The sequence below is a fragment of the Salvelinus fontinalis genome, chromosome 13, assembly GCF_029448725.1.
Source record: "Salvelinus fontinalis isolate EN_2023a chromosome 13, ASM2944872v1, whole genome shotgun sequence".
Lineage (NCBI taxonomy): Eukaryota > Metazoa > Chordata > Actinopteri > Salmoniformes > Salmonidae > Salvelinus > Salvelinus fontinalis.
Window position 1 is genome coordinate 55,171,702 of NC_074677.1, and position 26,794 is coordinate 55,198,495.

Here is a 26,794-nt window from a genome sequence, read left to right on the forward strand (position 1 = left end):
TTGGACGAGGAGGACAATGTGATGAGGTATCATCCCCGAAGCACGAGAAACAACTCAGGGGGATGAGGAGAAACATCAAGTGAAAACTGCATACTCTCTGCACTTGTATTTGCCATTTTGACACTCAAAGACTTTTGTCCAACCAAAACTCTTCCTATGGAAATGGTATTTTGAAAAGTCAGTGCCACAGACCATCAGATGTTGTGAATGAGTAGGGGACAGCTTTCTATGTGAAGCTATGAGCTGCTCCTCATCTATGGGCATTTTTAGAAATAGACAACAAAGCCTCATTGGGACAGGGTGAGTTGGCATTACTGGACATGTTACAGTTGGCATCGGTCGACATATTGCAGATGTCATCACTGGATATATTGCAGATGACATCACAGGATATATTGCAGTACAATATACTGTAGAGATTATTCTGCAAATGTCAATAAGGAGCTTTTCAAAGAAGAATTTGTCTCTGGAGAAGGAGATATAAATAGCCCATGGGATTTAATTTACTGAGACATAGAGGGATCACATTTCTGACCTGCCCCTCACCCCAGTTTTCCCTTTCCTGTAGCAGACAGCATGTAGTACAGTAGAAGAAAACACTCTTTACATGAGGATGTCAGTAAAAATAAACTAAAATGACGTTTTGACCCAGTTGGGTGGGTGCACAATCTTTGCATCTCGGGAGCGTGTGTACTTTTCCTGTGCTCAAATAAACAATCATACAAGGGTTCATATAAGGATTGTACACGTACAAATATGATGGTGTATTGCAACATAAAACTGGATCTATGTTTCATGAATCTACTATGCAGTTGTATCCGATCCTTCTGAGCTGTCTGAAATCTTTCCATATCCATAGAGTCATTCGCATGAGATGCTAAAAACATGTGTTTTACCTACCATTTATTATCTGAATCTCAAATAAATGGAATTGGAATTGCATTTGGTTGGTTTCGTCACACAGTGCTTGAGCGTGGCCCTGCAAGTACAGTATCTTGTGATGCAACTATGCACTAAAAGCCAACGTAGATGAATGAAGGAAACATGCATCGAACATCTTTCTTTAGAAACAATTGACAATTGACAACAAGTGACATTCTATTACAGTATCAGAATCTGGGCATTTAAAGATTCCAGTGTTTTCATCTCAACTCCAGTATGCGCTACACTGCCCCCCTAAGGCTGAACGGGACAGTACCAGGGGCGCGTTCAGCACCACACAAAGTTTTGGAACATTCAGATAAAAACATGTTATTATGTAGAACCAACACGCCTCTCCGTCTCCGACATGTAATCATGTCGGCTCTATTCATGGAAACGTTCAACAACGTTTGGAAACTGAACGTGACCCATAATAGGCCTATGAAGCCAATATAATCCTACACGTAAACTATCCTCATTACAATTTGCATGAAATCCTTTCATCAGAAGAGTGAGTAGGGAAAACATTGTGAGCCAAAACAAGTGTAAATTCTGCTCAGATATCTTGTACTGTCCTGTGTGTTTGTAAAGATGATTTGTTGCAAAAATATGACTGGCTCCAAAACACTATGAAATTGAGAGATAAAGTATTACATGTTGCAACAAAAGAATCATACAATAGGTCTGTAGCCAACCACCGTCACGAGTCAATTATATGGTACGCTAAATACACAACCTAAAGCATAGACTTGTCACACTGGTAACTTTGTTTCATAATTGCCCAACTTCTATGTTACGTACCTTTTTTATAGTGCTCCAACATAGACGAAGTGTCGAGCCATTTAATTATTATTTTTTACTTAATTATTGTCAAAACCTCTCGATCTTATTGGCTGGTAGTGTTGTATGTTATAGTAAATCATAAACCCTAAAGACTGACCAATTGAAACGCAGACCTGTTCAATTCAAGTGTCATCTTAATTTTACAGAAGTGCATCCTGCTTCAAGAAAAATTTGCGATTTATTAGTTGAAGATGTGTAGCGAAAATGCAATTGCACAGCAAAAATAGTGGCTTTTAGTTGCGAATAACCTGGTGATTACCTGATCATGTAAGTAAATGTATTAGAAAATCAAAACATGTACAAGCTACTGAGCACTAAAAGTTTGGTTTCCCCGGAACGTTCAGCGCTTTGAAAATGGCGAAAACACCTGAGTGCAGAGGTATAACAAAGGAGAATATATTTTGCGTAGCTGCTATTCACCTAACCTGAAACCACCATAATCAACCACAACAACATCTTCCCTCGGCAGCAGTGCTCACATTTAGCTAGAGGAAACATCACTGCATTCTTGGACTACAATTAATTTCGAAATCTCCCAGTGCTGTGAGTTCTTATAAGAAGGTAATTGATCTGTATCAATGTTTCACTGTTATTAAGAGGGGAGATTCTAAACACAAGCACCAGATAGGCCTGTACACTAAGGATAAGAACTTTATCATGATAGCGAAGGAGCAAGAGGATAGGTACCTGGCTCTGAATGACCTGAGTATCTAGGAGAGAAAAGAGCACCAGGACACTGAGGAGTTGAATTATGGATGCTGGACAATCTCTCCTGGCACCATCTTCAAACCAAGAACCTAACGAGGCTGTGCCTGCTGTCTCTCTCTGCCAAGAGACGCTGTCTGTGAACCTGCCTATGATGAATGTCTGTCGCTGTGGTCACTCCGAGTGCTTCTTCTTCATCGAGGTGGGTCGCTCGATCCTCTACAGGGCCCGCGGAGATCTGGATGGAGGTAGACTCAGGTGACCCTGTAGTGGCTCAGAACATGCACGAGACGATCCTGGTGGCCGTGAGAGCGCTGACGGCCATCCCTGATTTCAGGCCGCGGAGCAAGAGTCAATCATTCCCATCAAACCCCTGCGCTGTAGTTGCCACGTGACGTCATCACCATGTCAACCTGCCACCCAGCCGGACTGGGCTCCAGCGCTCCTCAAGGACTGAAACTGTTGTAAGCAAACTGTCCCCACAGAAAAGTGAAAGAGATGATTGCCACAGCCCTAACCAATCCTCTAGCCAAGGAGAGGGGACAGGTAAACAACTGATCAGCCCTGCGACGGGCACCGTGGCTCTCCGTAATGTCTGCATCAATAAAAGCCTTGAAGAGAGCCTCAGTCACAGGTGCCTGCATCTCCACCACCAGCCCCGTCAGTGTATCCGGCAGCAGTGGCAATGTCTCTGATACACACCTCTGGCCCTCTGGCACATTTAAGCCATTTACATTTAGGTCATTTAGCAGACGCTCTTATCCAGAGCGACTTACAAATTGGTGCATTCACCTTATGACATCCAGTGGAACAGCCACTTTACAATAGTGCATCTAAATCTTTTAAGGGGGGGGGGGGTCAGAAGGATTACTTTATCCTATCCTAGGTATTCCTTAAAGAGGTGGGGTTTCAGGTGTCTCCGGAAGGTGGTGATTGACTCCGCTGTCCTGGCGTCGTGAGGGAGTTTGTTCCACCATTGGGGTGCCAGAGCAGCGAACAGTTTTGACTGGGCTGAGTGGGAACTGTACTTCCTCAGTGGTAGGGAGGCGAGCAGGCCAGAGGTGGATGAACGCAGTGCCCTTGTTTGGGTGTAGGGCCTGATCAGAGCCTGAAGTTACTGAGGTGCCGTTCCCCTCACATCGCCGTAGGCAAGCACCATGGTCTTGTAGCGGATGCGAGCTTCAACTGGAAGCCAGTGGAGAGAGCGGAGGAGCGGGGTGACGTGAGAGAACTTGGGAAGGTTGAACACCAGACGGGCTGTGGCGTTCTGGATGAGTTGTAGGGGTTTAATGGCACAGGCAGGGAGCCCAGCCAACAGCGAGTTGCAGTAATCCAGACGGGAGATGACAAGTGCCTGGATTAGGACCTGCGCCGCTTCCTGTGTGAGGCAGGGTCGTACTCTGCGGATGTTGTAGAGCATGAACCTACAGGAACGGGCCACCGCCTTGATGTTAGTTGAGAACGACAGGGTGTTGTCCAGGATCACGCCAAGGTTCTTAGCGCTCTGGGAGGAGGACACAATGGAGTTGTCAACCGTGATGGCGAGATCATGGAACGGGCAGTCCTTCCCCGGGAGGAAGAGCAGCTCCGTCTTGCCGAGGTTCAGCTTGAGGTGGTGATCCGTCATCCACACTGATATGTCTGCCAGACATGCAGAGATGCGATTCGCCACCTGGTTATCAGAAGGGGGAAAGGAGAAGATTAATTGTGTGTTGTCTGCATAGCAATGATAGGAGAGACCATGTGAGGTTATGACAGAGCCAAGTGTATAGCGAGAATAGGAGAGGGCCTAGAACAGAGCCCTGGGGGACACCAGTGGTGAGAGCACGTGGTGAGAGCACGTGGAGAGCACGTGGTGAGGAGACAGGCCAAGGACGGCACGTTCAAGTGTTTTGGAGAGAAAAGAAAGAAGGGATACTGGTCTGTAGTTGTTGACATCGGAGGGATCGAGTGTAGGTTTTTTCAGAAGGGGTGCAACTCTCGCTCTCTTGAAGACGGAAGGGACATAGCCAGCGGTCAAGGATGAGTTGATGAGCGAGGTGAGGTAAGGGAGAAGGTCTCCGGAAATGGTCTGGAGAAGAGAGGAGGGGATAGGGTCAAGCGGGCAGGTTGTTGGGCGGCCGGCCGTCACAAGACGCGAGATTTCATCTGGAGAGAGAGGGGAGAAAGAGGTCAGAGCACAGGGTAGTGCAGTGTGAGCAGAACCAGCGGTGTCGTTTGACTTAGCAAACGAGGATCGGATGTCGTCGACCTTCTTTTCAAAATGGTTGACGAAGTCATCTGCAGAGAGGGAGGAGGGGGGGGGGAGGATTCAGGAGGGAGGAGAAGGTGGCAAAGAGCTTCCTAGGGTTAGAGGCAGATGCTTGGAATTTAGAGTGGTAGAAAGTGGCTTTAGCAGCAGAGACAGAAGAGGAAAATGTAGAGAGGAGGGAGTGAAAGGATGCCAGGTCCGCAGGGAGGCGAGTTTTCCTCCATTTCCGCTCGGCTGCCCGGAGCCCTGTTCTGTGAGCTCTCAATGAGTCGTCGAGCCACGGAGCAGGAGGGGAGGACCGAGCCAGCCTGGAGGATAGGGGACATAGAGAGTCAAAGGATGCAGAAAGGGAGGAGAGGAGAGTTGAGGAGGCAGAATCAGGAGATAGGTTGGAGAAGGTTTGAGCAGAGGGAAGAGATGATAGGATGGAAGAGGAGAGAGTAGCGGGGGAGAGAGCGAAGGTTGGGACGGCGCGATACCATCCGAGTAGGGGCAGTGTGGGAAGTGTTGGATGAGAGCGAGAGGGAAAAGGATACAAGGTAGTGGTCGGAGACTTGGAGGGGAGTTGCAATGAGGTTAGTGGAAGAACAGCATCTAGTAAAGATGAGGTCAAGCGTATTGCCTTCCCCTCTGGCACCTCTGTCTGTGGTTCTCCCAGTGACAGAGGCTCTGTCTGGGCTGAGGATTTGGGCTCCAAGCCTTTCAGTTCTCCAGCAGTAACACCTCTGACTCCCACTCATTGAAGAGAACAGCCGGACTGACTACGTGGCCATGGATCTCAAGGTAATGGCGAGATCTTTGATGTGGAAAAAGTCTACCCCTGAATATTCCAGACAATACCAGTAAATCACTTCATGCGCTCCAAAATGTGAAATATACCTCTCATCCAAGCCCTGTTTCCTTCATGTCTATCATCAGAGTACACATACATCCTCAGTGGAGGGCAGTTATATGCCCAGGGCCTCATGATGCAGATTATATCCCTTCAGAGGTCAATATGACTCCCACTCCTCAAACACCTAGTGCTACCACGTTCTCCTCAGACCAGGTGGGGCCGCAGGGCTACATGATGCTTCCACATAGCTGTTCACCAGCAAAGGAGAGCCTTAGTCATGTCGATCATTCACTGTGATGAATACATGTCTCTTTGGAGCCTCATACACATGGCTCACCCGAGGCTGTTAGGTCCTGCACCTCTTATTCCTCTCTACCAAGCTCCAACCAGCCCCCCCACCTCAGAGGAACTGTGAGCACGATGACTAAGTCCTCGTGTGCCATCCTGCAATCACTGAATGGAACGGTAGAAGCCCTCTCAGTAGCTTACCTCGTCGTACTTCTCATCCAAAGTGATTTGTATGTGCTGGATGTCACTGGTTTATCCTGCTTTTGAATGGATTAATACAGAACAAACCAGATTGTGAATACTCAGCCTCGTTGTCTATAGAATGAGAAGAAGGAAAATATGAGTTATTTTTTCCCAGTTTAATTATTCATATTGAAAATGCCTGTCATGTTTATTTTCTTTTGGCGGTTGTTGCTAACTTGGAGAACATGTTCCTATAGCTCCTTACAAAGAAGTTGGTTTTGTATTGGTTGTCAATTTGAAGAATATTCTTTTTGTGTGGGCCTTACTGATGTCTTTTTTGTGAGTCAAGAGAGGGATGTTTTATTTTCTTATTTTTCACGGGGCATTTACTGGAAAGTTGCTCTGTACCTGTACGGAAAAAATAAAAAAAACTGTTTCGTATTGGATTGCCACGGCGATATCACCCTTTTATGCCTGAGATAGGATTACACCATTTAAAATATAGAAAATGTTATCCACAGCTTGTCTTCATTTACTGGGTTAGATGTACAACCAGTAATACTAGAACCATTATAATTCAGTTGTCACCACAGGCCATCATCCTCCGTACTAATACAGCGAGCTGCAGGGACAATCAATAACCATCATAGAACAACAATTCATCAGTGGAAAGGGGTTTGCAGGAACAGATGGGTTAGGTTCATCACAAGAAGCCACTTTTGCTAATGATCACTCTATTCTACACAAGGCCATTTTAGCTCCTTCTCAGAAATACACACAAGGAAGATGGTGCAAGAACAGAATATCAACCCTGAGGCTGAATTACAATATATTTAAATAACTTTATTGTCAGGCATATTTACATGAGTGGGGATGTTCCACACCAATACCTTGGGAAACCCCTTATTCTAACCATTGAATAACACACATATATTTAAGAGAGGCACTTTTCTTAAGTTATTTGTTGAATGTTTGTATTTTAACCCTGGGGGAAAAAATGTGTCTGCATATTTGCTGTCTCCTGGCGTCAGGAGGTAGTGTGTAACGAGGAGATATCATCCTCACCCCTGTCTTCACCTACTGTAGGACCCTGGCTTTGTTTCCCAGTTACAACATCAAAGTGAGACAGTGCAAGCTTGTATTTACTGTGTACATCATGTTTCTGCCTTCATTTGGTCACTTTGTTTTGAGTTGTTGTCCAGAATCTTTTCTTATCTAGTATTGTCTCTTGTTGGTGATTTTTTTTTTTTTGCAAAGTGGTAAGCAGTTAATGCTTGGTGATGTTCTGAGGCACTTCTACAGTACAGTATGGAAGATGGTGGCCAAGGGAATCAACCCAATCGCCATCATCCACTGGACTGGGCGGAGGGGAGGGGAAGCTGGTCACACGTTAAGGATCTCAAACTCCTCTTCAGACTCAGACAGCTTGTCGGACGATTCGATGAACTCTGTTCAAAAAGAGAACGCAACAGTAATCCGTTTGACACGGCACACTCAATTTAGTTTGTAGGTTTCAGTTGAGATTAAACACCACATAGATGTTTCAATACGGTTCAAGTAATAAGGAGCAGTCATGCACCTATAAATAAATACACTTCCTGTATAGACCTATACTGACATTTCAAAACAACAGAAATAAGAGTGGAAGCTGAATACCTGTATCCCTATAATTATTTGCAGACAGAATTTGTAATTGGTGTAATATTATGGGTCTGTCTGGTGACATAGCTCATACCTGCCCCTGTGGTCTGAACCTCTGGTTTGGTGGGAGGAACGAAGGGGGGCCAGTGGGGCGGGTGATTCTCCACCAGCTCAAACATCCGCAGGTTCCTCTTCATCTGGATCTCCTTAAAGGACACGGGTCTCAATCACAAGAGAATAACCGTCATCTGTATTGACGTGTGGTTTGAGTGGATGACTCTTACCTGCTGGACCAGGCTACACCAACTGTCAAAGTCATCTTCACTCTTACAAAAAAATCCCTTAAAAAAAAGATTGAATTTTGATTGGCAAAATCATCACCACTGTACACAAAATTCACATTGGAGCAACACTTTAGAACATGCCACTTAAAAAAAAAAAAGAATCATTTGAACTATACGAACGAGGCCCGTGAGACAGGAGGCTCGGTAGCAGAGCAGGTTATGGTGGTCGGTGTGTGGCTTCAGCTCTCACCAGGGCCACAGAGGGGTCCAGGTTGGTGATCTTCATGCGGCGTGGACTCCTCAGACAGTGGTAGCTCTGGTCGTCCACTCCGCTGCCAGCCTCTGACTCCACGGCTGACTGGGTGGTGTGGGGGTCCAGATATATCAGCTCCTCTCCTGGAGGACACATACAGGCCTGGCTGAACACAGTGGCTTGACAACTCACAGGTTTGGCTTTTCTTTCTTTTTTTGCTTCCTTTTTGGGAACCTTCACTTACGGCTTCCTCTTAGACTCACCTACACATCCGATGAAGTAATAGGCCAGATTGGGCTTTCCTCCCAGCACACCACAGGATTGTGGTATTTTAAAACACTCCTGAATGGGAGAACAGAGTGAGACCAGTATAACTATTTAAAAAGCAACTGCAAATACAGGAATATTGTAGTTTAGTATCAATTGAATAAGAACAGAAGAATTCCTTGTACCTTGAGGGCCTGGATGTAGACAGGGTTGATGTGGTTGATTCCCAAACGGAGAGGTATGACCAGCAGCAGGGGCCTCCAGTCAGAACGAGACTGGGATTGAGAATGTGGACACACCGTGGCTCTGTTCCCGTGCGTGTGGAAACAGGCTTGCTCTGGTGTTTCTCCAGAGGTGAAGGGTTCCCCCCAGCCACAGGGTCTGGGCCGCAATCTGCTCCCTCTGCTTGCCTGGCGACACTGCTTCTCTGGAGAGGACATGGAAAGAAAACATTTGTGTCCTTTTGGCATCACCTTTGTGATCCTATACAGAACTCTCAGATGGTAATCGTTCAACAGGTGAAGAAGAAAACGTACTGATGTCCTCGATCACCACCGTGTTGTCCATTGACACATACACAGCAAGAGAATTCCAGTCATCAAATAGTGCAAGTTTCCTGAGGAGAGATAACAGGTTCCTTATTCGTGGCCCAAACTTATTTTAGCTTGAAGTCACTGAGTCCACTACTGATCATTTCAATGTTCCGTAATCAATATTCATGAATGAATTGATCAGTCGTAAAACATGCTCATAAAATACTTACTTGAGTACTTGCGCAACTGTGTTTGGGCCATACCACTCTCCCACAGACTTCCCTTCACCGACTCCCATCTGAGCTGCAAGCAGGTAAAAGGCAAACAAAGTCACTGCAAAGGTCTAAGTCATGGCTCCTTTCTAGCCTGTCTAACCTGCCGTCTATTCATCAGGCTATTTGATATTCTTTCTTCAAGTTACACTTCTTTACTTTGAGGACCTGTCCTCTAGACAATTATAGGAATGTGAGAGAAAAAAACTAAAACATTTCATCTGCTGATTCATGGTAGGTGTGGTCAGACCAAGGTTACGGCAGGGTTAGCTTATGACTCTGTCTTACCCATTTGGTGTACGGAGTAACAGCTGTCTTTCCTATCCAGGAAACAGTGGAGGATACGATGGTACTCCTCTGGCTGTCCTCCCTCTGTCCTCCAACGCCAGGCTACAACAGGAAAACAGGCCACAATCACCGTGCCATTCTGACATAGCCATGCTACAGATGCTATGGTCAGGTAATACAGGACTAGTAAAGGCCCAGTGCACTACTTTTGTGAAAAAACTATTATTTTTCACACACAAAAAAAAAATATATATATTCAGATTTTTCAGGGGGTGCTGCAGCACCCTCATCACCCCTAATTCCCGCAGCTATGCATTCTGATACCCTGTCTGATATAACCCCTTTCTCTTTCTCACTGTTGAATTGATTACATAGTACTATACATATCATGACCTATTTGAGATCCTCAAAATCTCTCCCCCAGATGAATAATTCACACATAAAACACCCCTTTGCTGATGCAGTTCCATAGATCCCCACCCCATACAGCTATGTACACGACTCTTGAGACATCCTCCTCACCTCGTCCCAGCTGTGAGCATACCAGGGCCTGTGCGAGAATCATCTGCCCACACCGTAGCATGCATCCCCAGCCTGTATCTGAAGAGGGCCCTGTTCCGCCTACAGACCAAACAAAGATAGACACTTAACCGTTAAAGCAACTAGCCATCAGTTGGATAACACAATAACATCTGCCTGTTTCACTCACCTATGGGAGAGAATTTTTTCCTGTAGGTGAACCATAACCGCGAGTGAACGTCTGATAGGAGTTCTGTCTTTTCTGTGACCACACAACAAGAAGCACCGTCAAGCCCTTATTCTGCTTCTTTTCCCCACATATAAATCCCAATATGACTGCTAGAAGATGCCAGCCTACCTGTTTTAACATTGTAACACTCTCCTAAAACCCATACAGGTTCGTCGGTGTCAGGCAAGTCTTCAAGGAACTCAGAAAACACATTTATCTGGTTTTCATACTTGGCTAATACTGAAACGAGACATGGAAAATGGGAGACACAAAAGAAGACTTGTCAATAAACGTACATGATGTGATACACCAGTTCATAGAGTTTATACACAAGAAGTTTTGGGTATATGGGTTGTTATTTAGCTGCAATTTGACATTATAATTTAGGTTTGCTGGAATTATTAGACATGCAGGTTGATTTGTCGTTATGCCTGATAACACACAGTATAGGCTGTACGCTAGATCTCAAAAACCCTTCTTCTCCGTATGAATCATTTGCCGCCATTACATTTGCCCAGATTTGGCTGTGTTTTAACGTTTAGAAACGTCAATAATCATCGCTTTCTAAACGGTTTTCGAAAACATATGCTGATACGGCCCTTTATCTTTCATGGCAACGAGATAGAATCTTTCGGTTTTGTACAGACTCATATACTGTGTGTGCCTCCTGTTGACAAACTACACTGCATCCCCAGTTAGAGACAATAATGTTTGGTCCGAAAATATGGTCGGAGGTGCCGTATGGATGGTGTGACCGCAATCGATGGGTCAAGGGGGAGGGATCCTAAGAAGAGTGGTGTGAGTAGTAGATCTGTAAAAGTACAGAGGTATAAATAAACAAGTGATATGTTTCAGTAAGATTGGATTTTTAACATTTATAGTAATGGTTATCAACTGTACTGCAGGGATGGAACGTAAGACGCAGACAATTGAGGTTGTGGTGGCAGCTGCAGAGAGGTATTTGGGTGTGCGAGACTTGACATCAGAAGAGTTACAGGGTGTGTTAAGTGGTGGTGTCCCATCTTTTCAGGATGTTGGCCTGAAGTAGGACTACGGTATTTATTATGGTATTTATTATACTTTTTTTGTGAGTGTAGTGTTAGATGGTAGGGCATTTGTTGTAATTATTTTTTGTTGAAAAAAATTATAATTAAGCAAAGCATAAAGGGAGGTTATATTCCAGTCTAATAGGTGGCGGTAATGCAACATGTATTGGATTCCGAACGCCATTAAACCTCATCGAAGAAGATAGCTAATTAGCACAGGTGGCGGCCCATGTCTTCTGTAAACAAGCGGCGTAACATGAAGATATGGCCTTGTGGGAACACTAACCCTATAAAAGGCATGTAGTAATTTACCTTTTAAAAAAATAAATATTTAACTGATATGACAGATACGTTCCTAAAACAGTACCGCAAGCGATGCGTGTTAATGTTTTGAGCAAGCGTCGGAACTCTTAACAAAACTCCCCCTGCCAGAAGACACTATAGTAAATAGGGCTAAAGTAGCGTCTACGAGTGTAGTTGTACAATACTGTGTGTGACCAAATTACCATAGCATCCTTACACTGAAAAAATAAATATCGTACTTCAGAGAAGTAGTACATTCCACTGACAATGCCCCGCTTTTCAAATGTTATGAAAGCCGCCGGGTAGACAAGTGAGCGAAACAGGCCACCAAGGAAACAACAATGGCTAAACTTTCACATCAGCCATAGCTTTTTACAGGGGCAAGTTAAGAACGACCAACATCTTTAGAAAACATGTTTTTGGTTCAATGGCAGGACGATCTGACAACACATGTAAGGGACTAACTGAGAGGCGCATAATAAGTGAATACGGTATTTGTTTTAGTGGCTATTACCTGACTCCATCCTTCGGCTGTCATTGGCGTTAAAATGCAGGATACACGCATAGTATAACCTCTTGGGTAATGTAGTTTAAGTGCGTTTGTGATTCGTGACAACTAATAACATTTGAAATCATAAACTACATCTACCAAAAATACTTGTTCATAACGAATCCACGTGAGAGTTTCCAGACTGCAAAACATTACTTGACAGTCTGGTTTTTGTAGTTTTTTCACCCAATTCAAAAAAATGGTTATGGACATACATATGGCTAATTCCGATATGAAAAATATTCATTTTCATTGTCTCAATTATTAAATGCGTGCCTGTTGCTTTAAAACATAATCCTATTTGATTTTTGCGTGCGTTTAGGCTACAATGTATATATCAGTCAAAAAACGTTCATGCTTTGTGCCAGAATGTGGCAGTGTAAGAGAGGATCAAAATCGTAGTGTTAGGTATCACGGGTCAATTGTGACTGACTGATCTACAAATACTAATGAGTAGTTATTTAAGGTGCAATCAATGTTCTTTGTAGATCAGTCAGTCGGCAGTCTTCTGCAATGTCGAACAGCATGTTCATTATCATTATCATTGTAGCAAGCTGTCTTGCTTTGACAATACTAGCTACATTGTTGCCAGTGGCGGTAGCCTTACTGTACATGACGCCCCTAGTGGCCTATCTCTCTAGCTAGCGTGAACTGCAATAGCAAGCAGTTTGACTGATTTAAAAAAAAAACATCCTCTTGATACGTAATTTTATTGTTAATCCAAATAAGAATATAAAATATAGTCATGAATCTTCGGGGGTTCTTTCAAGATTTCAATCCCAGGTAACGTAAAGAGAAATCTAGCTGTTAAGTTAATGTCTCGCGTTCGAGCTACCAGGAACTTAACTAACTTAACGTTAGCAAACTAGCTAGCTATCTGAACCGGTGAATCATTAGGACTTCTGACCCAACTAACGAACTAGCTAACATTAGAAAACTAATTTAGCTATTATATTGGGGAAGGACAGCATTAGCTAAGTTAGCAAACATTGATGTTAGCTAGTCAGCCTTGTTTTACAGTCGTTATTATTAGCTAGGTAACGTTAGCATTTTTTTTTTTATGTCAACTAACGTTAGTTAGATAACTTAACGGCTGAATAGTCGGAATGGCTGACTCCATTGAGCTCAGTTTCCTTGTTCTGGAATTGCATGGGGTGCACATTTTTGTACCAGCCTGCGCTAACATAATCTGATGAGTAGCAAGCTAAATTTATTGCTGAATAGATTCATGGTTGATGAAATTGTGATTCATGGTTGATGAAATTGTCTCCCCCCCTCCCTCCCTCCCTCCCTCCCTCCCTTCCTTCCTTCCTTCCTTCTCAGTAAATTCCTCATCTATGCCTGTCTGTTGCTGTTCTCTGTTCTACTATCCTTGCGTCTGGATGGCATCATCAAATGGAGCTATTGGGCTGTGTTTGCCCCCATATGGCTATGGAAGCTAATGGTTATCATCGGTGCCTCAGTTGGCACAGGCGTCTGGTCCCATAACCCACAGTACAGGTGTGCTTTTAAACCCAAATTCTTTTATTTTTTGTTTTGTTTTTCTGTCATTGTGGCTGTCTTATCAACATGAAGCTGTCTGGTTGCCATACCTATCACTGCTGACTAGTATGTCTTATTTACTGTGCCTGTTATGCTGGCAATGCAGGGCTGAGGGTGAAACCTGTGTGGAGTTCAAGGCCATGCTGATAGCGGTTGGGATACACCTACTCCTGCTCACCTTTGAGGTTCTGGTGTGTGACCGTGTGGAGAGGGGCACCCACTTCTGGCTGCTGGTCTTCATGCCCCTCTTCTTCGTCTCGCCTGTCTCTGTTGCAGCATGTGTGTGGGGCTTCCGCCATGATCGCTCTCTAGAGGTCAGTCTGACATTTTATCAGTTACAAGGATGTTATTTTTCTCAAATAGCATATTTAGGCTAGATCTTGGTGATAAACAGATACATATATCTCCCCCCCCCCACCCACCCATTTTTTTCTGTTCTTCCTATCTTTCCTTGTATTAGTTGGAGATCTTGTGCTCGGTCAATATTCTCCAGTTTATCTTCATTGCCCTCCGACTGGATAGAATCATCAGTTGGCCATGGCTGGTAAGAGAACTACCTCCCTAATATTTTGGTCTGAAATATTATGGGAATTGAGTACAATATATAGCGAGTTGGAATGGAAATATACGTAGACATTCTGTTGATTTTTGTCATCCAGGTCGTCTGTGTGCCACTGTGGATCCTCATGTCCTTCCTGTGCCTTGTGGTGCTCTACTACATGGTGTGGTCAGTGCTCTTTCTGCGGTCTATGGACGTTATCGCAGAGCAACGGCGCACTCACATCACCATGGCGATCAGCTGGATGACAATCGTTGTACCCTTGCTCACCTTTGAGGTATGTGGTCATGCCATCCCCCCCAGTTATTTGTGTGTTCAGAGAGTTAAAGAAGTTGGGACATTGTTATTGTTGTCTGTGTCATTGGCTCTTCAGATCCTGTTGGTCCATAAATTGGATGGCCACTACAGCTCCAGCTATGTGTCAGTTTTCGTGCCTCTCTGGGTATCCCTGGTGACTCTGATGGCCACAACCTTTGGCCAGAAAGGAGGCAACCACTGTGAGTGATTCCTCAGACAGTGATAGCAGTGCAGCAGAATTAATTGCCATATCAGTCATATTGAGGCAATGTTATTTTTTATTTATCTGAGAATGCAGTCAGTGTAACTCTTTAAATGTTGCTTTAAGCTATATTTGTTTTAACTGTTTTTTCTATTTTCTAACAGGGTGGTTTGGCATCCGAAAAGACTTCTGCCAGTTTCTTCTTGAGCTCTTTCCCTTCCTGCGGGAGTATGGGAACGTTTCTTATGACCTGCACCATGAGGACCCTGAGGTGTGCGAGGAGATGCCTGCACACGACCCGCCAAAAATAGCCCCGATGTTCAGCAAAAAAAATGGTGTGGTGATCACACAGAGCCCAGGGAAGTACTTTGTGCCTCCTCCAAAACTGTGCATTGACATGCCTGACTAAATGAAAGCTTTGCGACAACTGCTCTAGAGCTTTGATGGCCTTCACATGCACCAGACAGCTGGATAAGTATTTTTTACAACCACATATCTATTTTTTATTAAATGGAATGTTATAGAAGGTTAAGTAGAAACTTACCCCAAAACTGTGAATCACTTCCTCATTATTGTTGTGCAGTATGGGTGCCCTGAAAAAGCCCCCAAATATGGTCTTTTAGAAACGGCATATTACATTGCAGATAAAGTTCGGAATGATGCAATTTCATGTGTACATATCTAAATACCTGCGTCACTATACTGAGAGCTTTACCGTTTCTAAAGTAACCTATTTTGGTGTTTTTGGAGCGTTTGTTCATGGTTTTGGGGGGCCCCCATATTGCACAACGAGGATGAGGAAGTGATTTGCTGTTTGGAGTAAGTTTCTCAAAAACAAGTACAATCACAAATAAAAAAGTTAGCTGGACCCTTCTATAACATGCCATTTACATCAGAAATAGAGATTTGGTTGTAAAAAAACAAACAACTTCTCCTTTAAAGAAGAGGCAGAAGAGCATAGCTTTCCATGTAAGTCACTCCTAGTGAGCGATGGGACCTGGTGGGACCGGAATTTGGACATGAGTTTTTTCTGAAAACAAAAATCCATGGCAGAGTATGTGGAAGAAAAGGCACTCATATCAACGTGTGTTTTTCCATTGTATTGGCAGTGGAAAGAACGAGTTCCTTTTCATTGATTTATGTGATATACTGTATAGTACTTTCTATTTTCCTTGTGATGTTCTGGCCGCCAACAAAATATCTCCAAAGCGTGCATCCTCTTTTAAAATTCAGATATCTTTCACATTATTCCAGTTGAAGATACATTCTGTTGTATGTGTGTCAAATTTCCCAAACCCTGATTATTATTTTTTTGTATCAAAGCTCAAATACTATATGTTAGGATGACAACACGATCATGCTTATTAGTCTATCCTTTTTAAACCTAAGATTAGCTTGCTACTTGGGTATATTTGCTTTTGTTTATTAAATTATTTAACTTCTATATTGTGAGGAACATTTGTTGTAATATAATAGTGTGTATATATAGTATTATTCCCTAATACCCATTTTTATATTTGGATGGTTTGGTTTTGATTTCATAGGGTCTTTTCCTGAATTAAGACTCAACCCTGATCTATGTCCACTCAATTGTATTTAAGTTTACAACCTTGTTCCTCTAGTGGCCCTTTGCACTGAGTGTATAAAAACATTAAGAACACCTGCTCTTTCCACAACATAGACTAACCAGGTGAATCCAGGTGAAAGCAATGATCCCTTATTGATGTCACTTGTTAAAACCACTTTAAATCATTGTAGATGAAGGGGACTGGTTAAAGAATGATTTTTAAGCCTTGAGACAATTGTGACATGGATTGTGTATGTGTGCCATTCAGAGGGTGAATGGGCAAGACAAAAGATTTAAGTGCCTTTGAACAGGGGTATGTTAGTAGGTGCCAGACACAATATTAGGAAGGTGTTCCTGATGTTTGGTATATTCAGTGTATATGGCATTATGACAGTCATTGTAGTTGGCCTTTGCTGATACAATAATGTCAGATTCGGGGTGCACAACTTCACCTCAAGGTTCCTAGTAGTGTATTCTAGTTTTCAATTAATCTTGAGTATTATGGGTTAACAGCCTGTTTGCGTCTTCTACCTTGCCAGGTCTACATTGGGTAATGTAAGGGAGAACCTGCAGTGGCGCTTCTCTATTATTATACCTATGAAATTGTGACTCCCCTTCATACAAAATGGTCCCCCCCCCCCCCCATTGTACTTCTAATGGTATCCCCTCATGTTTTGTTTGTTTTGTCTATGTTCTGTGACCACTCTCAGCTGGCCAGAGAGATGAGCATTACTCATTTGAAAACATGTTTTTGACTGAGGACGGACCAATGTTATACTTTTCCCCTCTATTGTACCTTGTTTCTTACCTTTCACCATACACATTCTGTTGCAATATAGCTGTTTTTTTTTCTGCTGGCAAGCACTTCAGTACGTGTTAAATGCTGAAAACATTTAAATCACTGTTTGTTAACGGTGTCAAATGCATGAACATTGATTTCAAATTGAAATAATACCTTTTGGAAATAATACTTTTCCGTTTCCACATTGTGTATACTTGATTGGCTGCAATTTACAGTGAATACAAATGATGGAATGAATGGTTTCCATGGACTTGTCAGTCGCTAGGTGGCACTATGCGACTATTTTAAACATTTTGGAACTCCCATTACCTTCTTATCAAGACGTGCTTGTTAACAGGACAAACAGGAAGTGTGTAAGGTTTGGGAGAGTAGTTGAAAAGTCTTGTAGCTAATGTCAAAAATTACGTTTCTGGTGCGTCGAGGAATTGCCGAGTAAATTGCATTTGTTGTAACAAGGTGGTCTATATAAATACAAGTCAATCATTGTTCCTTTATAATTTCAGTCGGATACATGTAGCCAGCCAGCCATAATTTACGCGTCACAGAGACTACAAAGGCATTGATTGACTGCGTGATGATGTGTGCAACAGCTCTTTCTTACTAGCTCATTATTTTAGGATTGATTTAGCGTGATAGAGTAGCTAGCACCTGGTTGTATAGTATTCACGACGTGGAGTGACGATGACATTACAAGTGGGTTGCCTATCATTCAAGCAGCCGTATGCAGGATTAGTACTGGACGGTGTAAAAAGTATTGAGACACGTTGGCGCCCTCTGTTGTCCACAATGGAAAACTGCACTCTAGCTATTCATATTGCGCAGAAGGACTGGGAGGCCGACCAGTGGAGAGACATCCTCACCCATACACTGGGAATGAGCCACATGCAAATAGAGGAACTTCTGGCATCCGGAGACAGATTTGGCCGTGGAGTCGTAGCAGGTAAAACAGTACTTTTGCATGATTTAGAAAGTGGTGAGGACTAAAACACAGCACATCTCATGTTTGTTATAAACTCGATTTGGAATTGTAAAGTAGATGAATCTCCAACCCCCATCATGTCTTGTTTTTAGGCTTGGTGGAAGTGGGGGAGACCTGGTGCTGCTCTGACAATGTGCCAGAGAAGGATCTGAGGGAGCTGGAGAAGGCAGCAGTGCTCACTGGGCTCACAGAGAAACACCTCACACAGCTGTCAAACCCACGCTGGCTCAAGGAACCCCTTTATGCCAGAGGTCACAAAGACATATGGACAGTAGATATCCCAGTGCAATTACTGCCATCTGCGTAGTTGTAGTAAAATAATGTATACTCATTTTGTACTTTTTTTGACAGGATTTTGACAGGATCATCTATCAAGTTAGGGAGGCAATATATTTGTAGACTACTCGCTTTCGCTTTAAGGTGCAATAAATGACCAATGGACCAAAGTATTGTCAATGTTATTGTATATCCTGCATGTCTAAAATTCATATAGACACCATAACTTTGTTGCAATAGGCATTTATTATTAATCTAAATCTGTTTGCAGGGAGAATGGGAGGTCTGAATCATTGGAGCTATGGGAGGTGAATCCCTGTGGCAGTGAGGAGTTAAGAGGGCAAGGGTGCCATGCCATCACTAATGGAAGAACGAAGGATATCCAGGTGGTGGTCATGTGGGTCTGGAGCTGGGCTAGACAAGCTGCTCGAGCATTCTGCTTTGAGAACTGGGTAGTCAACCGGTGCTTGGGCTGCTGTTGCTGTTTTCTTCAGCCTCCTGGCCTGAAGTGCAAAGGTCTGGTGCCAACGATATGGCTGAAGTGCTTGGGAGTGGAGCTCCCCAGTTCAGCCCAGTCGGAGTCACACTGCCTGTATCTGCAACGCTTGGGCTATGCTGGTGTCCAGCGCTGGTCTCATTGCTGTTACCTGATTTCTCCCTCCCTATGCCAAGTCTTGTGCCTTTTGACCTGCACACATCTCTTCATTCGTGACAGGAGATGTTTGAATGGTTGGCGGAAATTGGGATTGGAGTAGTAGTGCAGCTGCAGGATTAAAAAGTCAGTGTCAAGAAGTCACACGTCCGAATTGGAAATTAGCGTAACACAATTTGATATTCATGAAACTTCCCTTTGACGTCCATGCGCTGTCTTCCCTAAGCAATGAAGGTGCTTAGAAGTCGACCTCGATACCAGGGAAAGCTCTTAAATCCATAGGCGTTGAGTTGGCGGAGAAAACTCTTCATGCCAGACGTTTCGCAGATTTTGGATGGTTCGGTGCTTTTCATTACCTCCCGTGTGAACAACTCCTCGTCTATCAATACTTACATTCCCGTGAGGCCGCATTTCATAGATTCTAGAATTTCTCTCTAGTGGTCCACAGTTGTTTTGAGAATGAAATGTAATAAACATGGGCATCCACTGGGTTCAATTTGTGTCTGAGCGGTATCTTAAGGTTTCTTGGATATGTTTTTCTGAGACAGAATCTGGAAGCTGCTCTCTTCCTCTTTTAGTCCTCGACTCCAGAGTGTATACCGACTCCAGAGTGTATACCGACCCAGAGTGGGGCGGCAGCGTAGCCTGTGGTTAGGGCGTTGGACTAGTAACCGAAAGGTTGCAAGTTCGAATCCAAGAGCTGACAAGGTACAAATCTGTCGTTCTGCCCCTGAACAAGGCAGTTAACCCACTGTTGCTAGGCCGTCATTGAAAATAAGAATTTGTTCTTAACTGACTTGCCTAGTTAAATAAAGGTTACTTAAAAAAAAAAAAAGGGATGGGTTGATGGCCTGGATGGACAGGCCCACCCAATCAGATTGATGTGATTTAAGCATTATTGTGGACTTAGACCATCATTAAAAAAATATATATTAAAAGAAAGTGATTTTGAGAATGAAAACCTGAAAATCTATAGGAAAACAAAAAACACAGGAAAACAGGATTTTTCACACAGGGTGCCTTTCCTTCGCTGGGCTGGCCATTTGGGAACTTTTTGCCAACATTTTAGTATACCCACTTCTCCAGTCACCACTACACCACTGCATAGGACCGATGGAAAGACAGCAGTCACAAAGCATGATGTTAAAGGATAAGCAGTCCATAAACTCATAAGCCAGTAGGTCCCAATCATAAGAACACAAAAACACAACTATTAAGCATTTCCCAATCAAAATGTACAACAATTACTTTCCTTGGCAAAAAGCAATTCACGTTTAGTACACAAAGTAAGTTGGTGATCTAAAGTTTAAAGTGGAACTGACACCGTTTTAACTATTAAAAAATGAGGTTCTATTTGACTCAACGTTCCAGGGCGTTCAGTAAGGCATTGTTGGCTCTGAATAGATGGATGCAGTTCAATGCATGATTGATATCATTCACAAATACATTTCTTGGTAGTCCAGAAAATAATTCTATCAGGTTGTAAATAACAGCTGGCCTGGTACATTGCTTCGTCCATTCGGGATGCACTGGTTCAATGACTCAATATTCTGGACAAAAACAGACAAATGTAACTCACGCTGGAAATGTCAATACAATCAAACTAGCAAGGCAATGATCACAGTCAGTCATAAACGTGGCTAATAGCCTAACGTATCTATTTATATAGCAGGCTAAAAACACAGAACCTAACGTTAGCTAGTTAGCTGCTAGGAGGATGTCATGCCATTGGAGGAGTGGGTGAGTGATTGACTTTTCCCCCTCATACCGTTTTTTGGTGGCTATACACAGCTAGAGATGCAGGTGTAATTTGGTTAGCTAGCTAGAACTTTAAAGACTGTTATCCAGTTAGCCAGAGTGAATGCAGAGAGATATGTAACTCTGATTTCAGAGCACTCTCGTCTGTGTGCCAGAGCACAGAACTGATGAATTTATGAACGTGCAACACCTGCTGAATATGACTGGTGTCAGTAAACGTAGGGGGAAAAGTACAAGATAACATGTAAACATCCTAACCAGCTCTGATACGGTGAGTAAAATGGTCAGAGTGAGGCATTCTCTCATTTGTGTCTGGAAGTAGCTTGTTAACTTGCTAAAGTTGGCTAGCATGCTATCTTGGGTGCTTGGTTGGGACAAGCATGCATTGGCAGGCAAGCTGCAGAAGGGCGAGAAGGCTACAATTCCCCATCGTTTATCAGTGCTATTTTGAGGCTTTAACTAATGTTCCTTCGTTAGATTTTAGCTCATCTTGCTCTGGCTAGCATTAGTTGTTGTTGATGTGCACAACAGAGGGAGAGAGATCCTACCTTTTCATGGTTGGTTAATCAATAGGACTGTAAAGTTCCCAAATGAGAAGTACCCGTGTGGCAAATGGCTTGTTTGTTTAAAGACCTACTGTAGCTCTGATTGGCTATAGTGCACCGGTTTTATTTACTGCAGTATCTATTAATTGTCCAAATGCATGGCCGCTTTCTCATTCTACACTGCTCAAAAAAATAAAGGGAACACTTAAACAACACAATGTAACTCCAAGTCAATCACACTTCTGTGAAATCAAACTGTCCACTTAGGAAGCAACACTGATTGACAATAAATTTCACATGCTGTTGTGCAAATGGAATAGACAAAAGGTGGAAATTATAGGCAATTAGCAAGACACCCCCCAAAACAGGAGTGATTCTGCAGGTGGTGACCACAGACCACTTCTCAGTTCCTATGCTTCCTGGCTGATGTTTTGGTCACTTTTGAATGCTGCGGTGCTCTCACTCTAGTGGTAGCATGAGATGGAGTCTACAACCCACACAAGTGGCTCAGGTAGTGCAGTTCATCCAGGATGGCACATCAATGCGAACTGTGGCAAAAAGGTTTGCTGTGTCTGTCAGCGTAGTGTCCAGAGCATGCAGGCGCAACCAGGAGACAGGCCAGTACATCAGGAGACGTGGAGGAGGCCGTAGGAGGGCAACAACCCAGCAGCAGGACCGGTACCTCCGCCTTAGTGCAAGGAGGTGCACTGCCAGAGCCCTGCAAAATGACCTCCAGCAGGCCACAAATGTGCATGTGTCAGCATATGGTCTCACAAGGGGTCTGAGGATCTCATCTCGGTACCTAATGGCAGTCAGGCTACCTCTGGCGAGCACATGGAGGGCTGTGCGGCCCCACAAAGAAATGCCACCCCACACAAAGACTGACCCATCGCCAAACCGGTCATGCTGGAGGATATTGCAGGCTGCAGAACGTTCTCCACGGCGTCTCCAGACTCTGTCACATGTGCTCATGTGCTCAGTGTGAACCTGCTTTCATCTGTGAAGAGCACAGAGCGCCAGTGGCGAATTTGCCAATCTTGGTGTTCTCTGGCAAATGCCAAACGTCCTGCACGGTGTTGGGCTGTAAGCACAACCCCCACTTGTGGACGTCGGGCTCTCATACCACCCTCATGGAGTCTGTTTGTGACCGTTTGAGCAGACACATGCACATTTGTGGCCTGCTGGAGGTCATTTTGCAGGGCTCTGGCAGTGCACCTCCTTGCACAAAGGCGGAGGTACCGGTCCTGCTGCTGGGTTGTTGCCCTCCTACGGCCTCCTCCACGTCTCCTGATGTACTGGCCTGTCTCCTGGTAGCGCCTGCATGCTCTGGACACTACGCTGACAGACACAGCAAACCTTTTTGCCACAGTTCGCATTGATGTGCCATCCTGGATGAACTGCACTACCTGAGCCACTTGTGTGGGTTGTAGACTCCGTCCCATGCTACCACTAGAGTGAGAGCACCGCCAGCATTCAAAAGTGAACAAAACATCAGCCAGGAAGCATAGGAACTGAGAAGTGGTCTGTGGTCACCACCTGCAGAATCACTCCTGTTTTGGGGGGTGTCTTGCTAATTGCCTATAATTTCCACCTTTTGTCTATTCCATTTGCACAACAGCATGTGAAATTTATTGTCAATCAGTGTTGCTTCCTAAGTGGACAGTTTGATTTCACAGAAGTGTGATTGACTTGGAGTTACATTGTGTTGTTTAAGTGTTCCCTTTATTTTTCTGAGCAGTGTATTTTGCTATAGAATATTCACAAATGCCTTAGTATATGTCATTCCCAAACATTCTACGAATTTATGAAAACGTGACCATATCTAAATGGTCGCTTGTCAGAAAATGGTTTTTAAAAAGTGTAATTCTTCCTGGGGTTATATGAACAGATTTTAAGATTTCATGTTGCTAAAATGCTGTCAATTCCACGCACAAGTTATTTTCAAAGAAATTGCTAACAACAGCAAGCGTGTTGCAATACAAAATGAAGGTTACATATGTAACCACGGTTATGTGAGCTATTGAATCACTCCAATATGGTATCCTTCCGCTCGGCAGGATACAGTACATTCCAAGTAAGAATTTCAGATTATTCCTGTGTACCTGGTAGTGCTGTGGCTGATCCCCTTAAATAGCTGCCACTGCACTAATCCCACCTTGTGTCCTTTTCGAGGCACCGTAGATCATCGACAAGACAATTGGAGTGATCCAATAGCTCACATAACCACTGTTACATGCGTAGCCTTCGTTATGTCGCACTATATAAATCGGATCAATCCAATATGGTATCACAATACCAGATGAATCGGTGAACTAGGCATGGCCAGGCAGGAGCAAAATCCCGTTAGACTGAGCTCAAGGCAGTCATGGTTGCTGTATCCCCTCCATCTCCCTTTAGGGAAGTGGAGGCAACACCCAACACGGCCCAACCTGGTTGGCTGCAGCAACATTCACTCGATAGTACCTAGCAAGGGGAACTACTCGAAGCAGGGCCCACGATGTAGCTACTCCTCTAATAGAATGCGCCGCCACAGCAGACGGCAAAGTCCAGCCGGCCAGCTGATATACTGTAGTTATAGTGTCCACAATCCAACATGAGAGTCTCTGTTTCGATAGGCTCTTCCCCAGAACTGTCTGACCATAACACACAAACAGCTGATCTGACTGTCTTATTGTCTTAGTCCGTATAAAGTAAGTGTCTAGTGCCCTCACTGGGCAAGGCACACTTGGGGAAAAACCCTATCCACTCACAGTCATGAAAGATGTGTATATGGACAAATGCAAGGGCCGGTTCACATGTCTGTCAGACAGGACCTTTGGCAAGAAATAGAATTTAGGCCGGAGGATAACACTCCCCTTGTCTGCACCCATTCGGAAACATTTAGCACTCACTGAAAGAGCATGAAGTTCACTAACCCTCTTAGTAGAGCTAATAGCCAACAGGAATGCCACCTTTATGGATAGGTGCTTCAAAAACGCTAACCCCAGGGTCTCGATGGGGGCCTAGCAAGTGCTTACAGCACCATGTCAAGGTCCCAGTTTGGCACCGAACGGGCCTTCGCTGAACACAGACGTCTAACTCCCTTCATAAACTCGGAGAGCAATCGGTAGCCACCCATGGGTCCCTCTGGGCCATTGTCATGGCACGCCGAAATTGTGGCTAAATACACACTCAACGTAGATGCCGCTCAACCAACATCAAGCAGTGATTGTAAAAAGTGTAAAAACGTTTGTAAATCACACGACTCGGGGACAACATTATGATCCTCACACCAAGTACAGAAAATGCCACACCGCATTTGATATGACACATTGGTGGAGCGTCCGGATGCCAGTGTCCCCCGAGCCTGAGAGAGCAGGTCGGGTCTCAGCGGCCGCTGCCATGGTGTCCCAGAGAGGAGGGACAACAGGAGGCTGAACCATGGTCGTCTCGGCCAGTATGGGGCTATCAGGATTAGCCGCTTGCCCTTGCCATTCAAACGGACCCTTTCTAGCGTAGCTGTGATCAGGGGAAATGGTGGGAACGCATAAAGTGTCGTTGCCGGCCAATCGTCAGTGAGGCTGTCCAAACCCAGAGGGCCTAGAATGTCCGACATCGAGAACCAGCTGGGACAATGAGTGTTCTCCTGAGATGCAAACAGGCCCACTTGCGCTCTCCCGAACCTTTCCCACAGCTGTAACATCACCTGAGGGTGTAGACTCCAGTCCCTCTCCGGAGGGCCATTTCTCAAAAGCATGTCCGCTGCCCGATTCAAGACCCCAGGGATGTGCGCTGCCTGCAATGACGCTAAGCGGTTCTGAGCCCACAGCAAGAGCTCCTGAGCCATTTTGTGGAGGTGCCGTGATCTCAGTCCCCCCTGGTGATTGATATATGCCACTACCGTGGTGGTGTCTGATCTGATCACGACATGCTTCCCTTCCAAGTAGGGCAGGAACTGTGCCAGGTGAACCGCCTTGAGCTCCAGCACATTGATCCCCGATGTGCTCGAAACACTGAAGCACTGTCACCCAACTCGTCTCCAGCGTGGAGAGAGAGGGTGTAGTCGCCATCATCATCCCCCATAAAGCGTCCACTTCTTCCCGCAGGCTTTCCGCCTGACATTCAAGGCCGATCAACTCCTCAGCCATACTAAGTTTGGATGGGGGATTTAGATGGGGAGGGGGTGCTGCCGCAAGGGCGGAATACAGTCATCAGCCGGGGAGGACTGTACTGAGGCCCTCATCCCCTCCAGGCATGCTAAGCGCATGCATTCTCCAAAGGAAGAGTAGGCTAAACAACTATTGGGTTCTCTAAGCGCTCTCCATGTGTGGTCTAACCCAAGACAGGTCATGCAGGCAGAGTGTGCATCCCCGTAGGCAGGGGTACCCTGCATCTCTCACAATGAAACACCATAATAGCTTTATAGTTTCTCTGTGAAAGTGAAGCCAACAGTGTGATTACTATGTGTCTATAGTATACACAGCTCAATACTGTGATAGTCAAGTACTACAGACCTACAGTACCAGCCTTAGTCTCAAATCAAATTTTATTGGTCACATATTTAGCAGATGTTATTGCGGGTGTAGTGAAATGCTTGTGTTCCTAGCTCCAACAGTGCAGTAATATCTAACAATTCACAACAATACACACAAATCTAAAGTAAAAGAATGGAGTTAAAAAATATATAAATAAGCAATGTCAGAGTGGCATTGACTAAAATACAGTAGAATAGAATACAGTTTATACATATGAAATGAGTAAAGCAGTATGTAAACATTATTAAAGTGACCAGGGATTCCATGTCTATGTATATAGGGCAGCAGCCGATAAGGTGCAGGGTTGAGTAACTGGGTGGTAGCCAGTTACTCCTTGAGATAGAAGCTGTTTTTCAGTCTCTCGGTCCCAGCTTTGATGCACCTGTACTGACCTTGCCTTATAGATAGTAGCGGGGTGAATGGGCCGTGGCTCGGGTGGTTGATGTCCTTGATGATCTTTTTGGCCTTCCTGTGAGCTGTTGTGCCTTCTTTACCACACTGTCTGTGTGGGTGGACCATTTCAGATCGTCGGTGATGTGTACCTTCTCCACTGCGGTCCCTTCGGGATGGTTAGGGGCGTGCTTTCTCTGCTGTTTCTTGAAGTCCACAATCAGCTCCTTCGTTTTGTTGAAGTTGAGGAAGAGGTTATTTAACTGGCACCACTCCGCCAGGGCCCTCACCACCTCCCTGTAGGCTGTCTCGTCATTGTTGATAATCAGGCCTACAACTGTTGTCGTCTGCAAACTTGATGATTAAGTTGGAGGCATGGGTGTCCACGCAATCATGGGTGAACAGGGAGTACAGGAGGGAGCTGAGCACACACCCTTGTGTGGCCCCTGTGTTGACAATCAGCAGTGGAGGAGTTGTTTCCTACCTTCACCACCTGGGGG

The 26,794-nt window shown here is 44.5% G+C and overlaps 3 protein-coding genes across 4 annotated transcripts; 2 read left to right on the forward strand and 1 right to left on the reverse strand.

Annotated features, from left to right (window-relative positions):
- Positions 1–6,848: 6,848 nt before the first annotated feature.
- On the reverse strand, positions 6,849–12,271 carry LOC129869092 (cysteine protease ATG4A-like). The gene is made up of 13 exons (XM_055943594.1): positions 12,176–12,271; positions 10,442–10,552; positions 10,274–10,345; positions 10,087–10,185; positions 9,565–9,666; positions 9,235–9,307; positions 9,008–9,087; positions 8,657–8,898; positions 8,468–8,546; positions 8,202–8,347; positions 7,952–8,008; positions 7,762–7,873; positions 6,849–7,474 (listed from the first exon to the last, which is right to left on the reverse strand). The coding sequence occupies exons 1-13, from the start codon at positions 12,183–12,185 to the stop codon at positions 7,410–7,412; spliced, it is 1,248 nt and encodes a 415-aa protein (XP_055799569.1). The 5' UTR covers positions 12,186–12,271; the 3' UTR covers positions 6,849–7,409.
- A 104-nt stretch (positions 12,272–12,375) lies between these two features.
- LOC129869094 (transmembrane protein 185-like) lies at positions 12,376–17,348 on the forward strand. Its single transcript, XM_055943595.1, has 7 exons — positions 12,376–12,994; positions 13,535–13,711; positions 13,860–14,067; positions 14,214–14,297; positions 14,413–14,589; positions 14,686–14,809; positions 14,976–17,348. Exons 1-7 carry the CDS (start codon positions 12,957–12,959, stop codon positions 15,218–15,220), a joined length of 1,053 nt encoding a protein of 350 aa, XP_055799570.1. The 5' UTR covers positions 12,376–12,956; the 3' UTR covers positions 15,221–17,348.
- Positions 17,349–17,448: 100 nt separating this feature from the next.
- On the forward strand, positions 17,449–19,583 carry LOC129869095 (protein EOLA1-like). Of its 2 annotated transcripts, XR_008761849.1 has the most exons (3): positions 17,449–18,120; positions 18,252–18,579; positions 18,707–19,583. XR_008761849.1 is itself a non-coding variant. In XM_055943596.1 (2 exons), the coding sequence occupies exons 1-2, from the start codon at positions 17,862–17,864 to the stop codon at positions 18,464–18,466; spliced, it is 474 nt and encodes a 157-aa protein (XP_055799571.1). In that variant the 5' UTR covers positions 17,449–17,861; the 3' UTR covers positions 18,467–19,583. The 2 variants fall into 2 exon arrangements, 1 of the variants encoding a protein (XP_055799571.1); XM_055943596.1 differs by having other exon boundaries at positions 18,252–19,583.
- The last annotated feature ends 7,211 nt before the right edge of the window (positions 19,584–26,794 follow it).

Coding starts and splice junctions, on each gene's coding strand:
- LOC129869092 (XM_055943594.1), bottom strand. Junction 8,899..9,007: donor GGTGGTGATCGAGGACATCA/GTACGTTTTCTT, acceptor TGTCCTCTCCAG/AGAAGCAGTGTCGCCAGGCA. Junction 8,348..8,467: donor TTACTTCATCGGATGTGTAG/GTGAGTCTAAGA, acceptor TGTGTCCTCCAG/GAGAGGAGCTGATATATCTG.
- LOC129869095 (XM_055943596.1), top strand. CDS start 17,862: ATGACATTACAAGTGGGTTGCCTATCATTCAAGCAGCCGTATGCAGGA. Junction 18,121..18,251: donor TGGCCGTGGAGTCGTAGCAG/GTAAAACAGTAC, acceptor TCTTGTTTTTAG/GCTTGGTGGAAGTGGGGGAG.
- LOC129869094 (XM_055943595.1), top strand. CDS start 12,957: ATGAATCTTCGGGGGTTCTTTCAAGATTTCAATCCCAG. Junction 13,712..13,859: donor TCCCATAACCCACAGTACAG/GTGTGCTTTTAA, acceptor CTGGCAATGCAG/GGCTGAGGGTGAAACCTGTG. Junction 14,298..14,412: donor TCATCAGTTGGCCATGGCTG/GTAAGAGAACTA, acceptor TTTGTCATCCAG/GTCGTCTGTGTGCCACTGTG.